Genomic DNA, 17020 nt, shown 5'->3' with positions numbered 1-17020 from the left:
CTGAACAAAAGTCACATGCTTAACCAGTTGAGCCACCCAGATGCCCCTATTCTCTGAAGTTTTCTGAAACTTGCTTTAAGGTTTAATGTAGAATCAGTTTTTATATATGTTCTAGGTGTGATCGAGAAGAATTATTATTCTCTAAAATTCAATGCTCTGCATATGAGCATTAAATTAAGCTTGTTATTTGGGTTGTTTAAATCTTTATCTTTACTGATTTTTTTTTTTCTCAGCCTGACCTAATAGTAATTTACAGAAGGTTGTTAAAATAGTCTATTATATTGTTGCATTGACAAATTTACCTGTAGTTCTATTTTTTTTTACTTACTGTATTTTGAATCTATTTTATTATGTTTAACATAACACATTTAGAATTGTCATGTTTCTAGAGAACTGGGTCATGTACTATGGTTCTTCTATGTGGCACTTGTCACTGTTACGGTTGTAGTATGTGTATGATTAGTTAGTACATGTCTTCCTCATTGGAGAATACATTCCAAGTGGGCAGGGATTATGTCTTTTTATTTTTATTGTTACATTCACAATATTAGTATATGTAGAAGATTCTTAATAAATATTAGTTGAGAGAATGAATTTATTTTCAGTTATTTATTTTTTAACTCTCATACAGTGCTTTTGTACAATAATGCTTTAGTTCCTGGTATCTCTGTCTTTTTTTTTTGACACCCTTTTTGTTTTTTGTTTTTTTTGTTTTTTTTGTTTTTTTTTTGAGAGAGTGAGCGTGAGTGGGGGAGGCCAGAGGGAGAGAGAGAGAATCTCAAGCAAGCCCCGTGCTGCTTGATCTTATGACTGAGATCATGACCTGAGCCAAAATCAAGAGTCAGACACTTAATTGACTGAGCTGCCTAGGAACCCTTCCTATTTCTTTTATACTCTCTCCTTGAATCTTGGAATAAGCCAAACTTTAGGAATTTTTAATGTTATTGCTATTCTAAGGTGCAGTATTTATTTTCATTTGTGTCCCATTAAAAAATTATCAAAATAGTAATTTAAAGAATATGATATTTCTACTTAATTGATCTTTTATTAATGAACATAAGTGATTCTTTCATTTTAGGAGTTTTTTTTCTTCTGTATTTTTAAAGTTATATATCTCTAATATCTGTATATCTGTATTGTATACTTAAAAATTTGTTATATATCGCTGTTTAAGAAATCATTCCAAAGTATAGTGGCTAGAAACAACAGGAAATATTTATTATCTCTCAGTTTCTGTGAGTCAGGATTTCAGGAGCATATTAGCTAGTTTTCTGGTTATGGTCTCATGAGATTACGGTCAAGGTATTGACAAGGCTGCAGTCATCAGAAAACCTGACTGGAGTTGGAGGAGATGCTTCCAAGATGGCTCACTTGTGTGGCTAGTAAGTTGGTCCTGTCTGTTGGCAGGAAGGCTCAGTTACTGGCCACCTGGACCTCTCCACAGGACTGCTTGACTCTCTTCGTGACATGGCAGCTGACTTTCCCTAGAGTAAGTGATCTTAGAGAACAAAGTAGAAATGGCAATGTCTTTATGACCTAGCTTTGGAAGTTACATAGCATTACTTCTCCTGTATTCTCTTACACAGATATGCCTGTTGTAGTGTGGGAGGGGACTAGAAGGGCGTGAATACCAGAGTGAGATCTCTGAATCTTTCTTAGGGCCTGGCTATCACTATTTATGTGTGTTTATATATGTATGTATTTGTGTGTGTGTGTGTGTGTGTGTGTGTGTGTGTATGTGTAAGTTTTAAAAAACTTAAAATTATTACCACTCCGTTCTCATAGATTTTGTGATAGGCAGAATTTCTAAAATGGCCTTCCAAAGATGCTCTGTCATAATCCCTGGAACCTGTGAATATGATGAGCTATTATTCCCATTATTATGGTATGTTATATGACACAGTTGACTTTAAGAGAGGGAGATTATCATGATCTACTTCCATGGGCCCTTGAAAACTGAGCTTTCTCTGACTAAAGAAGAAGGAGAAACCAGAAATATTCAAAACATGAAAGTAGAAGGGGCCATGTGAGAAGGGATGTAGGTGGCCTCTAGAAGCGGTGAGTAGCCCTCAGATGACAGCCAGCAAGGAAGCAGGCTGCAGTGTAGTGGATTTCGCTCAGCTGACACCTTGATTTTGGCTCTGTGAGACTGAGCAGAGAGCCCAGTCAGGCCCGTCTGGACTGACTGCTAACCTACAGAAGTGTGAGATAAGAAACCACTGTTGTTTTTAGGCTGTGAAGTTTGTGGTAATTTGTTACATAGCAAAAGAGCACTAATGTGGTATCTATGGAGGTGTCTAATTGCATTGCACAATCTTTGTTTTTGCTGAAAAGGTCAAACCTAGAGTTGTGGACATTAGGTAGAAGGTAGATCTGGTGGAGGTGAGACAGAGGTAAGGTAACTGGTAGAATAAACTTAGATGAGGCCTGGAGACAATTGAGAGAGTACGAATAAGTCTGGAAACGTTCTGCTGGCATTTTTATAGCTGCTCTTTCCTGACTCTAACTTCAGAATTCCCTGATTTCTTTATCCCCAATTTTGATTTCTGTGAACTTCACTGAATCTGTGTATATGCAGTTATAGCACCAAGATCAAAAGTGGTACTAGAGAAGCACTACTTATGCCAAAAGCAGAAGCCACAGAAGACAAATCAAAGAGAAACCAACACTGCTGAATCATGGATGGAACTGAACTACAGGGCTTTGTCCCATTCCCTGAGAACATCAAACTCCTTACTTGTGGAGTTTATAAGCAGACAATTCTGCATCTGTTATTACTGACTGTTGGTAGTAAAGATATGTTTGAAATTTAAGATTAAAAGTTTACATTATGTGGAGGTCAAACCACATGGAGCTTTCTCATAGGGGATAATGTAGATTAAATCAGTGTTTCTCAATCTTGTTTTCATTTTCTCCCCTAAGGAGCTTTTTAGACACTGCCTTTTTCTAATGAAGTCTTCCTTCCCCATGAGATTTTAATGCCACAGATATACTGTCTACCTGTTTATACATACTGTGTATGTCTGTGTTTTACACATTAAAAGCATAAAATCTCCCCCCCCCCCCCCCCCATCAAAGCTAGGTTTCACCCTTGGGGTCAAGATGACCCCTGCTGAGAATGCATAATAAAGATGCTAATGTGATTCAGTAAAATTAAGGTTGTATTTAAAGGGATCACCAAAAAAAGTGTTTTCATATTGTAATCCTGAGAACTGATCCAAACTCACGTCAACAAAAAGAGCTGTAACATCTGCGTGTCTTCGTTCAAGAGTACCCTTGGAAGAGTAAACCTGTGAAGCACTGCCAAATCTTTACAACATTTAAGAGGGATGATTATCCCCAGATCCTTGCTCTAAATACTAAGAAAGGATGTAACACATTTTTACATTATTGGTATTTCCTGACTCATTTCTATGCTTTGTTCATGATTTAAGGAGACCAAGTGTCCTCCTTGAGTGGGGCAGTTTTGTTTGAAAGTGACTATTCTATCCCAGAAAGGTAGGAACAGGATGCCAGAGTCCTATTTTGACATCCCGAGTTTTCCTCAGAACAGTTAAATATACAATTCTTTTTCTTTCTTATTGGCAAGGTTAGCTGTGGCCTACAAGATCACAGGAGCTAATAAGGTAGGGTTGTAAACTTAAATGCCTACAAGGGCTGGGCATGTAATAGAGATGCATAAACAGTGAAGTACAAGACATAAATACTTGATTAGTCAATTTTGGCTGCTTACACTGCTTGCAACAGTAGCAGACATTTATTTTTCTTGCTCATGGGTCTGTAGGTTGGCCAACATGGGTCTCATCTCCTTCAAAATATTGTCAGGTTAACGTCTGCTCCATGTGTAACAACAGCAGCAGGATTACCAGGGAGAAATTTCTAATTGGTGTTCCTTGAATATAATCCACAGACATGATTTGTTTATCCTGCCCAGTGTTTTCAAAGGCAAGATAACCAGGCCCGTGTCCTAATACAGGAGTTTAGCAGATGTGATTGATTGGATCATTGTTCCTAATTCTTTACTCATTTCCTGATTTAGAAATAAACTTTGGTCTCCATAAAGGTTTCATGGAGTCTTTTATATGGCACAGGTTATATGGTTGTTAAATGAACGATTATGTCCCTTGATACTATTTGATGTTTTTTTTTTTAACTGTAAAACTTAGGGTACTTGTCATTTTCATGTCCTCCTGTGTTTTTCTGCTCTGGCCCCCTCCTTTCTCTTTTTCCCTCCCTTCCCACGTACTTGAAAAACAGCAGTTGTTAATATAAAATAAGAGGGAGTGGTGGAGAGAATCCAAGGGATAAAATCTTCCATATGTTGATGTAAAGTAATTTAAGATCAAGTTTTTTTTCACAAGGTAAAGTGTTACCTGACCTTTCTGAGATTGTTTGCTTTTGTTTGTTTGTTTGTTTGTTTGTTTTAGGATTTGGAGAATTATTTATTTTTTTAAATGAATTCGGTAGGTCTGAAGACCTAATTATATTTCTACATAATTATAGAGCAAATGGAGACAAATGATGGGTGAAGGGTGTCATTAAAAAAAATGATATGAATTTTCCATAAGCTCTTTCTCAGATCAGAACCAGGCAGTCCTTAAATTTTCTCTAGTGAAGTATTGGCTTGGCAGATCCCCCATCCTGTTGCCCCCATCTTCAGTGTCAGGAGAGTTAACTTGGTTTTAGGTCCTAACAGGTCCAGGTTTCACATTCATCTCAACCGTTCAGTCTAACTTAAGAGTAAGATAAGTAGGCTTCATTTCTACTTTAGTACAATTAGACTTTCTTTTCTTGTGAATAATTCTCTTTCTCCTTTAAACTGATTATTAATATTTGCTTCCTTGTTCATATTTGGGTGATCTTTACCACTTCATCTTCTTTCAGTTCTTTTACATTTCTCAGGCAGAGTTGCAACTCAGACTTGATATGAAGCTGATTGTACTTTACTGGTGTCTTCTGTGTGTAAATGTGGTATTCGCTTCGAGTTTCCAAGAAGCAAATAACTGAGACTATTCTGGTTTGGCATGTTCTCTCTTTCTAACCACCATTGGAGCTGAACCTGGGAACTGAATACAACTTGAAATTTTGTGGTTTGGCTGGTAGAATTCAGAACTAAACTATCTGAAGCTAAAAATTATTAATGTTGAAATGTTTTAACCCACTAAGTAAACCTGAAAAAATAATGAAATTTAACTCCAGTCAACCCATCAGAATTGCATACAACATAAATTTTTTTGAGTCTAGGAAGAGAATAAAAAATATATGAAAAGGATTTGAGATTGCTAAAGAATTAGAATATTCTAATGAAGTTATAGCTTAAAGTAAATGTAGTTATCCAACTTTGAATGCAAAGTAAAAACAAAACAAAACAAACCAACCCAGAAATCTTATAATGTTATTCCCATAACATTTTACCTTTCCCAAGACTATACTGAATAGTACCTGAAAATAATGAAGTAGAAAAAATGCCAGTTATATTTGTTTAACTTTTCAGATTTTTTTTACATGTTTTCTTTAAAAATGGAATAATAAGAGAATACCTTACATTTTCATGGGACTTGATATGTTAACTGAATGTTTTCATATGTATCATTTTAATTTAAATGGTGACTTTTTTACCTTTCCACTAAAAATCACAAAGCATTTAATGGGTTTAAGCTCATTAAATCTTAGAACATAATCTAAAACCTGGCATGTAGATGTATGTGAAGAAAGGCAGTGCTGTATTCTTTCGTTAGTTAGCACTCTGAAGAGTAACCATTTTTCATTGTCTAGATCCATATTCAACTTTTGCTGACAAGTTACCTTTCCTCTGTTATCTGACGATTAACTTGATCCATGCTGTCTTTGATAATGCTAAAAGGTCCATGAAGAGTGTTTGGGGCTCTTTAAAACTAGCAGTTTCCAAAGCAGAATATGTAAGATGGTTCATTAGGTTGTGGGAAAAAACTTTTGACTTTTTATTGGTATTTCAGCCTAAAGAATGAAATAAACTTTCATTAGTATTTAATACATAGATTGATAGTGGCATCCTTACTTGGTCTGTCACACTGTCATGTGTCAGGTATAGTCCATGAGGAAATGATACAGAAGGTTGACAGGGGCACTTTGCTGTAGCTTTATTTTCAACATACTGGGATGAATTGTAGTTCTACATATACCTAGTTAGGTGGATTTTGGATTTAACTAAGCCAAATCTCACAAAACAGACAAATGACATAAAAAGAACCCTGCAAAGAAACTATAGATTGAAGACCATACTATAATGGGCTAAAAGTGAACCACATGCATAGACACATCAGAGCTGATGATCATCCCATGACTGATAAAGTGAAAGTTAGTGACAGTCTAATTCCATCTGAGAAGACATCCAAAAAAAAAAATTGAAATTCTGAAGACAATTTGATATATGGAATTATATCCATTATCATTAATAATGAAACTTTCATTATTACAAAACTATTATTTTGTCCCTTGAAATACTGAGTAATGATAGTAGGAAGGCATCATAATTAAGAAACACACAGGATAGGAAGACAAACTTCTGTAAGTTTTTCAGTGACATTTAAAGTCATGTGATACAAGGGCACCTGGGTGGCTCAGTTGGTTGAGTATCTGACTCTTGATTTTGGCTCAGGTCATGATTCCAGGGTCTTGGGATTGAGCCCTATGTGGGGCTCCACTCTTGAGTGTGGAGCCTGCTTAAGATTCTCTCTCTCTCTCTCTCTCTCTCTCTCTCTCTCTCTCTCCCCCTCTCCCCCAACCTCTCTCTCTCTCTAAAATAAAAAAAAAATAAAGTCATATGATACTTAAGTCAATATCTAGAAAAACTTCACTAAAATTAATAATAGACATTTAAAAGCCTCTTTTGTGTTTTCTTAATAGTAAAAGACCAAATGTCATACATTATTAATAACATTAGGAACACAGTGTCCTTCCTTATAGTAAAATCAATGAAATAAAACATAGGAAACAATATGGCAACAATTTAAATGGATCCTTTTGTGAACAAATACTGTCAGAAGTAATATAGAAATCATTAGAGATGGTTTGAAGCATTAAGGATTAAAACAGATTTTCCAATGTGGGAAGATGCTATGTAAGTACAGAGGTTTCTACCATGACCCAGATTATCATACTAGCTAGATTTTGTTTCAGTAATGAAATACAGGAAGAACTAAATTTTTTGTGTGTGCCATTAAACTAAAGATGGATCAGAGAAGATATATTCCCTCAAATAAACCTCCTGAACATACAATGTTTATATGACTTCTTGAATATAAATGATTTCTTAGAACATAAAACAATGTTTATGGGAGAATTGCCTGGGGTAATGCTAATGTTCTGACTCAGGGGTTTAGATTACATATGTGTATACATTTGTTGGAACTCATCAAATGGTAAACTTAAGAGTATGCATTTTACTGTATGTAAAATTTACCTTACAAGAAAAAAAGAATCATACATATTAAACTCATGTTAATGATATATATGCTGAATTGTTAGGGGAAAGTATATTGATGTCTCTGACTTGCTTTAAAATGCATGGAAAATACCTGCGATGGAGGGATGCCTGGCTGGCTCAGTTGGTGGAGCATGTGACTCTTGATCTTGGGACTGTAAATTTGAGCTCCATGTTGGGTGTAGAGATTACTTAAAATCTTAAAAGAAAATAATAAAAAAAAACCCAACAAAATCTGAGATGGATTCATGAGTGGATGGATGGAGGGATGGATTGATGGATAGATTAGTCTAGTCTAGTCATAGTAATAGTAAAAATGGTATCTAAGTAAGATTCTTTAAACTTTTCTGTTGCATCATCCTTAGGCAATCTGTAGCAACACAGAGGTTGATTCTTCAACTTCAACTTCAAGTTGATAACAATGATCAGTGTTGTTGATTTTTACAAAAACCTGACTGGTTAAGTGTGGAATCTCTATAGCACTCTGTAATGAGATGGGGACTGACCATAAAAATCATTTGAATCACAATGCCTTCTTTGGTGATCTCACAACAAGGAGTGTAAAAGAGTTGTTGAATTTAAGGATGGGTGAAGCATTTTTTAAAATAAAAAGACAAGATATGTCAAATTTTCTGACCTTTTTGAAATGACAGGTGGCTAGGCAATATGCTTCATAGCAGATTAAAAATCAACCAACCAACCAGTGGTACACTCTTAAGACATCCCTTCAAAGTAAAAGTAATGTTTTAACAATGAGTAAGAAAATACAAGGAAAACTTTGGTTTGCAAGCATAGTTTGTTCCGGGAACATGCTTTTAATCCAAAGCACCTGAATATCAAAGTGAATTTCAAGAACCATTGGCCCAGTTATGATCACGTGATGTTCGGCGTCATATACTACTCGTATTGCAAGACATTGCTCATTTATTAAGTTAAAGTTTATTAGAAATATTTGCTTGTCTTGCAGAATACTCGCAGAACAAATTACTCACAATCCAAGCTTTTACTGTAATTGCCTTTTTGAAGGCAGATTAAAATGCAGAGTGTTTTTAAAATCATTGCTTAGAAATATTTCTTTTATGATGTTATTTTTGTTGTCAAAGATATGTGTGTCTTATGAAAACTTTGTTATCTGCACACTTAAAAAATTGTAACAGTATTTTCTATACTGTTGAAAAATCTTCCAAATAAAGAGTTTTTATTTTTGAACCAATTGTTAAAAATCTCAAAATGTAGTATCTTTTGATTCTGTTGTAAGAACAATTGATTGACATGAGGAAAGACGGAAATTTATTAGCCAAAGTTCTACAAAAATTTTTGCTATTTGATGGAAGTTACTGGAAAATGAAAATAGCAAGTACAACAAGTAATGTATTTTAAAAATTTTAGCCCTTGCATGTTTGCAATTGTTCCTTTCTCAACTATACAGCCATGGCATTGAAGTACTGAAATGAGTGGAACTTAGGACTTGACATTTCAAGCACTGAATTACAAAATAATTAAAGAATAATATAATTCCATTTGTTATTTTCATTATTATAATTGCATCACTAAAAGTGTTAAGTTTTTATGAGAATGAAAAGATTTGTATAACTAAGAAATAAGATATGTAACTATTTTTATTTTTATTTTTTAAAAAATGTTTATTTTCTTCTTGAGAGAGACAGAGAACATGAGCAGGGGAGGGGCAGAGAGAGAGGGAGAGAGAATGCCAAGCAGGCTCCGCACAATCCACATGGAGCCTGACGCAGGGCTCCATCCCACGAACCACAAGATCATGACCTGAGTTGAAATCAAGAGTTGGACGCTCAACCAACTGGGCCACCCAAGATCCCCTAGTCTAAATTTTAAAACAGTAGTTCTCAAAAGTGTATAACAGCATACGCAACACTTGGGAATTTATTAGAAGTGTAAATTCCCAGGCCACATCCCAGACCTACTGAACCAGAGATTCCTGTTAATAAGCTTGGTAGGCAATTCCAATGCTCACTTAAATTTGAGAACCACTGGCACAAATGGTGTAGACTCATGGGTCATCCCTTCTTACTTCTTCCTACTTCATGATGTATCTGGGACAGTTTATTCATATTTGTAGTCTGTCTTAGTCTTAGCTTAGACTTTTTCCTGTCTCCCTGAGATTGTTTTCTCTCCCCCTCTCCTGTTCTTTTCCCTTCCTTTGTGAAAGATTGTGTTAAAAACAGTGTTATTTTCACAAAAGGGATAGTGTTTTGGTTCTTAAAGTTTGTATGCCATAGCCAATGTGACAAATAGTGTATGTTTAAAGGGGATATTTTTAACATTTTCAAATTAATTTTTGTTAACTACTTCTAGTTGACTTGAATATGCATGTATATGAATTTTCCACTTTTTTTTCCATGTCTATTCTCCTGATTTCACATTTTATAATTGCAGAAAACTTTCCACAAAGTAAAATTTCAAAACACACACTTCCAAGTATGAGTCACCTAGGTTCAACAATTGTTGAATTTTGTTACATTTGTTTTATCTCCCTTTGTACGCACATGCACACACACACACACGTGTGTGCGTGCATGCCTTTTTTTTATGCTAAAGCATTTGAAAATAAATTGTATACATCAGCACTCTACTCCTAACTTCTTTACTCTGCAGAATAAAGATCAAAGTAGCTTTTTAGGGGACTAGTACAAAATTGTTCTAAAAGGCTAATTCATGAGGAATGCTAAACCAAATATTAAAGCCTCTTAAATATTTTCAATTTCCTTCCATAAATGTCTTAATGAGGAAAAGATATAGAACTCTTGGTTCTGAATGTATAAATGTACCCTCCAGCATCTCTCAACCAAAGTTTTTCATCTGAGTTACAGAACACAGAACATGATTTGAAGTGACTGTTTTCTCATTTTTCCCAAAGATACTACATAACTAGTACCAATCCAGATACACAGGGGAGAAGTTAATTCCTTACATACAATAGATGTATTAAAATGTTCTTTATGAGAACCCAGGTTAGTGGGGCTGTGCATATGGCAAGTTCTTACAAGAATTTTGCTTTGACTAGCTTGTGATGTTTATTCAAAGAACTTTTTTTTTTTTTTTTTAGATTACAGGCCCACCAGGTTGTGGAAAAACTCAGTTTTGTATGATGATGAGCATTTTGGCCACATTACCCACCAACATGGGAGGATTAGAAGGAGGTGTTGTATACATCGACACAGAGTCAGCATTTAGTGCTGAAAGGTGGGAGATTTTATTATTTTCCATTATAATGCTTAAATTTGTAATTTATTTATAGCACCTAACATTTTCAAATGGGTTAACATTTACCTTTTCTCTGTGAGAACTCAAAATGCTAGATACAGTCTTAAATGAATTTTCCTCTTAAAATTAACCCAGGAAGCAGTTTCTTTTTGTCTTTTCTATCCCTTTGTCATTGGTTTAAGTGGGGTTCCTGGATAAGCTGTGTTTTGCAGAAAGTCAGGAGGAAAGTTTAAGAAACAGGGAGGGATGTAAGTGGAAATGGGGAAGAGGGAAAATTCATAAAAAAGACAAAAGGTAAGCTGCTTTGTTAGTAATTCTAGTTGGCAGTTAGTGAATGGAAAAGTTGGAAATTAAAAAAAAAAAACATTTTATAATGTTTATTTATTTTGAGAGAGAGAGAGAGAGAGAGAGAGCAGAGGAGGGGCAGAGAGAGAGGGAGACAGAAAATCCCAAGCAGGCTATTCCACCCTTGGCATGGAACCCGATATGGGACTCAAACCCATGAACCACAAGATCATGACCTGAGCTGAAATCAAGAGTCAGACACTTAACTGACTGAGTCACCCAGGCACCCTTCAAAATATTTTTTGATTGAGAAGTATTTCACTTTAATCTTTGTAATAGTATTGTATTAGATATAAAAAACACACTGATAGTGTATTTATGCTTGGAAAGAAAAGATTTCCTTACTTTGGCAAGGACCTTTAACATTCTATGAGAGTATTTGGTTATTTGTGTAATTCTGTACACTTGAAAATAAGTCTGGTCTCCCTCTGACCCTGCTCTGATTGACATTCATGAGCAGGAGTACTTATAGGTCTGGAGACTGATTCAGTTCTGTTCTTTTAGTCAAGGTATAGTTCTTTGAGTCTTTCTGTAACTGTGTCATTATGTGTAATTATGTCATTATGAATCACATCTCTCTCTCACTTCTAGGGATACTAGTTAGAGAGAAGTGTATTCCCTGGCCAGAGAAGTTCTAAGTGGATTATTTTGCCTGGAGCTTATTTGCTGTCTTCTACATCTCTTGGTTATCTATTCGAAGTATATGCCACTCATTTGTCAGTTCTATGAGCTTGTGTTATATCTTTGTATCTTCAAAGCCAAATCTAGTGACTGACACATATTAACTGCTCACAAAATGTTTGATAAATGAATGAACTGACAGGTATTACTCTCATATTGTGGAATCCAGACACCGTTGCCTACTAAAAGGAATGAGGGTTCCTTGGGGGAAATGGTTGATACTAGCACTGGCTTAGGAAATTTTTAAGTTGAGTCTGAAACCTCATATCAGGTAACAAGAGAGCCATCAAAGACTACTTAGGGGAGTGTCAGAAGGACTCAGGAATCAACCTGAAGAGGCTCCTGCTGGCTAAAGATGAGACAAATTGACCACCAATAAGAATAATGATGACAGTAGATTAAAACCTATGAAATATGTTTAAATTCATGAGTTTATACTATTATGAAATGAAAAGCAACTAATAGATCAGTGTCGGAGAATTCTGGAGAAGCAAATCATTATTTTGAAATGAGTTTTAAAAAAGGAAATCAAACATCTGTTCTTTTTCTGATTTATGAACTGTGTTGCTGAGTAGCAAATAGGTCTTTTTTAAAATGTATGTTTGTTTTTGAGAGAGAGAGCAAGCGCATGTGCATGGGAGAGTGGCAGAGAGAGAGGGGGACGGAGGATCTGAAGAGGGCTCTGTGCTGACAGCAGAGACCCCAATGTGGGACTCAAACTCATGAACCATGGGATCATGACCTAAGCCCAAGTCAGATGCTCAACCAACTGAACCACCCAGACACCCCCAAACAGGTCTTTTTATAGGAGTATTCCAGTAATAAATGAAGAAGGAATGATAGAATGTCACCACATTACACACCCCAACAATTTAATGGTTCTAGGCATTGAATATTGTGGTATAATAAGAAATCCATATTTGTCCTGGTTCTTGTCCAAAGACCTTCTAAAACCTTTGGAAAACCTGAGTTTATGCTAATGAAGTGACTCTTGGTGGGCATCTGTATAGTTTCACATGGGAGCTGGTTGCCAATCATGTAATTATAGTGTTGGAACTTTCAGCCCCACCCATCCCCCCAAACTCTGAGGAAGAGAAAGAGGCTGGTAACTGATTAATTGCCTATGGCCAATGCTTTAATCAACACTGCCTATGTAATGGGATCTCTACAAAAATCTCTCAATGGTAGAGTTTGGAGAGCTTCTGGGTTGGTGAACACAACGTGCTGGGAGGGTGGTGTGCCATGTGGTCCTCCCCAATCTTTTCATGAGTTGTGTCTTTCATTCTTTGTGGTAACTTGGTAATAGTAAGTAAAGTACCTTCTTGAATTCTGTGTGCCATTCTAGCAAATCATCAAAGTTGAGGAGGAGGGGTGTCAGAACTCCTGATTTGTAGTTGCTCAGTTGGTCAGAAGTACCAGAGGCCTGGGACTTGCGATTAGTCTCTCAAGTTGGGGGAGGGCAGTCTTGTGGGTCTGAGCCCTTAAACTGTGAGGTCTGAGCTAACTCCTGGTAGTTAAGTGTCAGACATCCACTTGGTGTCCACAGGGAATTGAAGAATTGTTTGGTGTGGAAAACCTAAACATTTGGTGTCAGAAGTGTTGTGAGTGAAAACAGTTCATAAACATAAAAGGCTACTAAGTAGCATCACAAAAGAAAACTAGTTATTCCTCCTGATGGAAGAATAGTCAAGCCTGAATGTGATCAAACTTTCAGATCCAGCTACCAGTTTGCAACATATACAGAGAAGAGAGGAACGTGTTAAATCAACACCAGAGGGATGTAGTCAGCAAAATGAAAACTGTGGGAAATGATAGAACAAACAACCTCGTTTTTTAATTAAGATTAAAAAAAAAAAGAGGAGCATTCTTTGGATTAAAAGAGATTTGCAAGATATATTGCTCTTGTCATATTGTACACCTTAAACTTACACAAACAATATATTATGCCAGTTATATTTCAATTAAGCTGAGGATAAAAGATGTATTGGTCAGTTGTAATGTGATGGAGTTATTTGAATCTTAAGCAAATAAACAGTAAAAAAACAAAACAAAACAAAAAACAGAAACATACACACATATGGGGCCACTGGAAATCTGAACACTGAAATGTATTTGATGCTAACACTGGTAAAGAAAGACATTGGTTAACTCAGGTTGTCCAAAGGAAAGGTATTTTTTAAAATGTCAGTGACTAACCTTCAACTAACAAGCTAAAGGCAAGCTGGCAATGAGGTAAAATTTTAGTCCCTTTATTGGACTTATGTTTTGTAATTGTAAAGGAGCCTTTATGAAGGTCATTTGAGGATAGGGGTTGAAATTTATGTTTTTTACTTTTCTAGTCTATTCTCCACAAGGCCTGAAGAGTGTGGTCACCTGGCTGCCACCTGGATTGCCTTCTGAGGTGTGGTGATAGGTTCAGGTGGAATCAAAAGTACCAGTCCTCTTTTAACAAACTGCCTTCTGGAGTTTGTCATGGCAGGTCAGAGGATGGAGCTGGCTCTGTACTGCCTGGTCACACTTCATTTGTGCTGTTATAGGACTGCTTGACCCCTCTTTGGATTTATTGGGGAGAGTTAGTTAATCAGTTAGGAAAGCTTTCTGCTGCAAGTAACCGAATACCCAGCCAACAGTGAGTAGGTGGTTGCAGGCGCTGGTTCTGTCGCGCAGTGATGACAGAGAGACCTAGGGCTTCTATGTTTTTAGGCATCCCATACAGGCAGTGGGAAGGGAAAGGGCTAGCTATATGTTTTATCAGGAAAATTTGTTTTTTCCCAGAACAGCTGCCCCTTCCCCTCTGCTGATTTCCTTTTCATCCTCCAGAATCATCCTGCACATTTCGCACCGGGCCACCCCCATAGGCAAGGGAGGATGGGGAATGAGGGGAAAAAGATTGATATACATAATAAGCGTGTTGAGTTTCCCGGTCTGGTTAGCATTGCTGCCTGAATAAAATTGGGTTCTCATAGCAAGGAAGAAGTGGAAATGGATATTGGTGGGTAATTAATAGTGTCTGCCATCATGGGATAGTTTCTGGACTTAGAGAAGAAGTAAAAGCGTGAAAATAAGAGACCCAAAAAGGAATATGTTTTAGCTTTCTATATGTCTCTGCATGTAGCAGTGTCTTCATTTTGTGCTTATAAGCAAGCTGTCTGGGTGGCTCAGTCAGTTAAGCTTCCGACTCTTGATTTAGGCTCAGGTCATATCTTATGGTTGTGGAAATTGAGCCCTGTGTTCCGCTCTGTGCTGAGTGTGCAGCCTGCTTAAGACTCTCTCCGTCTACCCCCTCCCCTGCTCACACATACACTCTCTCTCTGTCTCTTTCAAAAAAAAAAAAAAGGGGGGGATTTACATACAGAAAATTTAGGATGAGTGATAAAAAGTGGAAAATAATTTTGGTTAATAAATTGCTAGATAGCCTTTTTACCGAGAAGGAGGGAGAAAACAGAGGGGTGAATAAAAATTACTTAAGTTTAAAATGCATTTAAAAACAAAAAGAGAAAACCTTGCAGGTAATGTACTTAAAAGCACTTTGGAAAGATTAGTTCTATTTTTTAAAGCAATACACTAGCTTATTTTTACATGTCTTTGAGAAGATAATCTAAAATAGTGTGTTAAGCATATTTGTTTACCATAGACTGAAATTATATTTCCAGACTGATTAATAATTATATAATAGTAGAGTCTGGTACTAAACCCTCAGGTATCTGGGGACTGCCTTGAGGGGAGGAGAATGTTAAGCAGGCAGAGTTCTGGGTCCCCCTTTCTGACTGATTCAGAAAAGTCTTTTTATTTGTTGGACTTATGCTTAAGATCTGATATAGTCTTAGACATGCTCTGCTTATATATACTTTGAGAATATAGATAAGTAGGTTAATCTAGTGAACTGTACAGAAATTTTGGCAACCATGAGAATTCTAGTATATGTGAATCGAGTGAATACTGTATTATCCCTATTGGAGATAATTAGGAAAAGATGAAACCAAAAGTTAAGAATAAAAACAGAGGGTGATATGGATGGTAAATAGTAATAGAGGTTTTCAAAATACAATTCTGGGAGAAATAAAATGGATAAAGGAAGATAAAACTGGGTCTTAGAAATACAAATGGATTTGTGTATCAGGAAAACTGAGGGATTGAAACAAGAGATGGGGCCCAGGACTCTGGAAGGTGTGAGCCTGGGGAGGTGGAATACAGGATTGGAAATTTAGGAGGTAAAAGTGGGTAGTCCTGAGTTGTCATGAAATCAGAAAAGCTTTGAAAACTAGGAAGAAATATTTGGTTCAACAGGGGAGGAAGACATTAATCAAATAATCACAAACGTGAAACTGTAACTATTAACACTAACTGTACAAAGGAGAGGTGTGTGTTGTATTGGTACTGTGTGGGAGCAGTGGCCAAGCTTAGACCTGAAGAGCTGCATGGCACCTCTCAAGGTGCCAAGCACCCCACAGCCAATGCCCTCCAATTCCTACTAGACTATTTAGAGTGTCACTCCTTCTGAATTTCAGTGTATCAGGAGGGAGGCATGTAGTGGTAGTGGCCAGCCATGACTTTAACTCAGTATGAAGGCAATTATCAGTGTGGTCTTAGGACCATTTTCTTTTGCTTGTTGGCATGAATCCAGGATCTTTGACCTAGGGGGCAAACAATAGGGGAGATCAGTTCCCTCTTCCCATTTTTTGAGATGATTTCATGAGACTGGGTAGGTTTTCCTTAGTCTAATTTCAGCTGCCTTATCATTGGTGAATCTAGGTGAATTAGTGAGGAGGGAGATCTTGAAGAGGCTCTATGTTAGAAAATGAAATTAGAAATAAGTACTTAGTACTAAAATAAAGCTTTGGAATTTTCTGGAATCTGTAAGGGACTAATAGATTCACATTGTTATATTTGTATCACAGTGCTGAACAAATACATACTGAATAAATGAACAGGAAAATATTACACATGTATGAGAAGCTTTGAGAAACCATAAACTTATATTTCAGCACATTTATAATGTTATATTTCAACTAGAACTTTGGAAAACTTTTTTTTTTTTACATTGAGCATGTGTTTTGTTTCAAGTTGGCATGTGGTCACTAATGTAAAGCTTTTAACTTTGCTTTTATACAAGAGCTGTGAAGTAACAGGGGGAACTAATAACAAAAACCTGGAACGAATCCAGTCTTCTCCACTTCAATGAATGGTAATTCCATTCCTCCAGATGCTCATCCAATTAGCCAAGAATTCCCTTCAGCTCCTATTTTTTTTTTTAATGTTTATTCGTTTTTGAGAGACAGAGTGCAAGCAGGG

At 36.4% G+C, this 17020-nt stretch overlaps 1 protein-coding gene across 8 annotated transcripts in view; it reads left to right on the top strand.

The window, feature by feature from the left end:
- RAD51B (RAD51 paralog B) overlaps positions 1-17020 on the top strand; it is a 647682-nt gene that overhangs the window by 18159 nt on the left and 612503 nt on the right. For all 8 annotated transcript variants that reach the window (XM_086709448.1, XM_086709453.1, XM_086709450.1 and 5 more), the window contains exon 5: positions 10545-10681. In XM_086709448.1, the coding sequence (XP_086565574.1) occupies positions 10545-10681 (137 nt within the window). The remainder of the gene's footprint in view (positions 1-10544; positions 10682-17020) is intronic.

This window comes from Puma concolor, chromosome B3, assembly GCF_028749965.1.
Source record: "Puma concolor isolate L17-30 chromosome B3, mPumCon1.1.hap2, whole genome shotgun sequence".
NCBI classification, from domain to species: Eukaryota; Metazoa; Chordata; class Mammalia; order Carnivora; family Felidae; genus Puma; species Puma concolor.
This window is presented reverse-complemented; position numbering and strand designations above follow the sequence as displayed.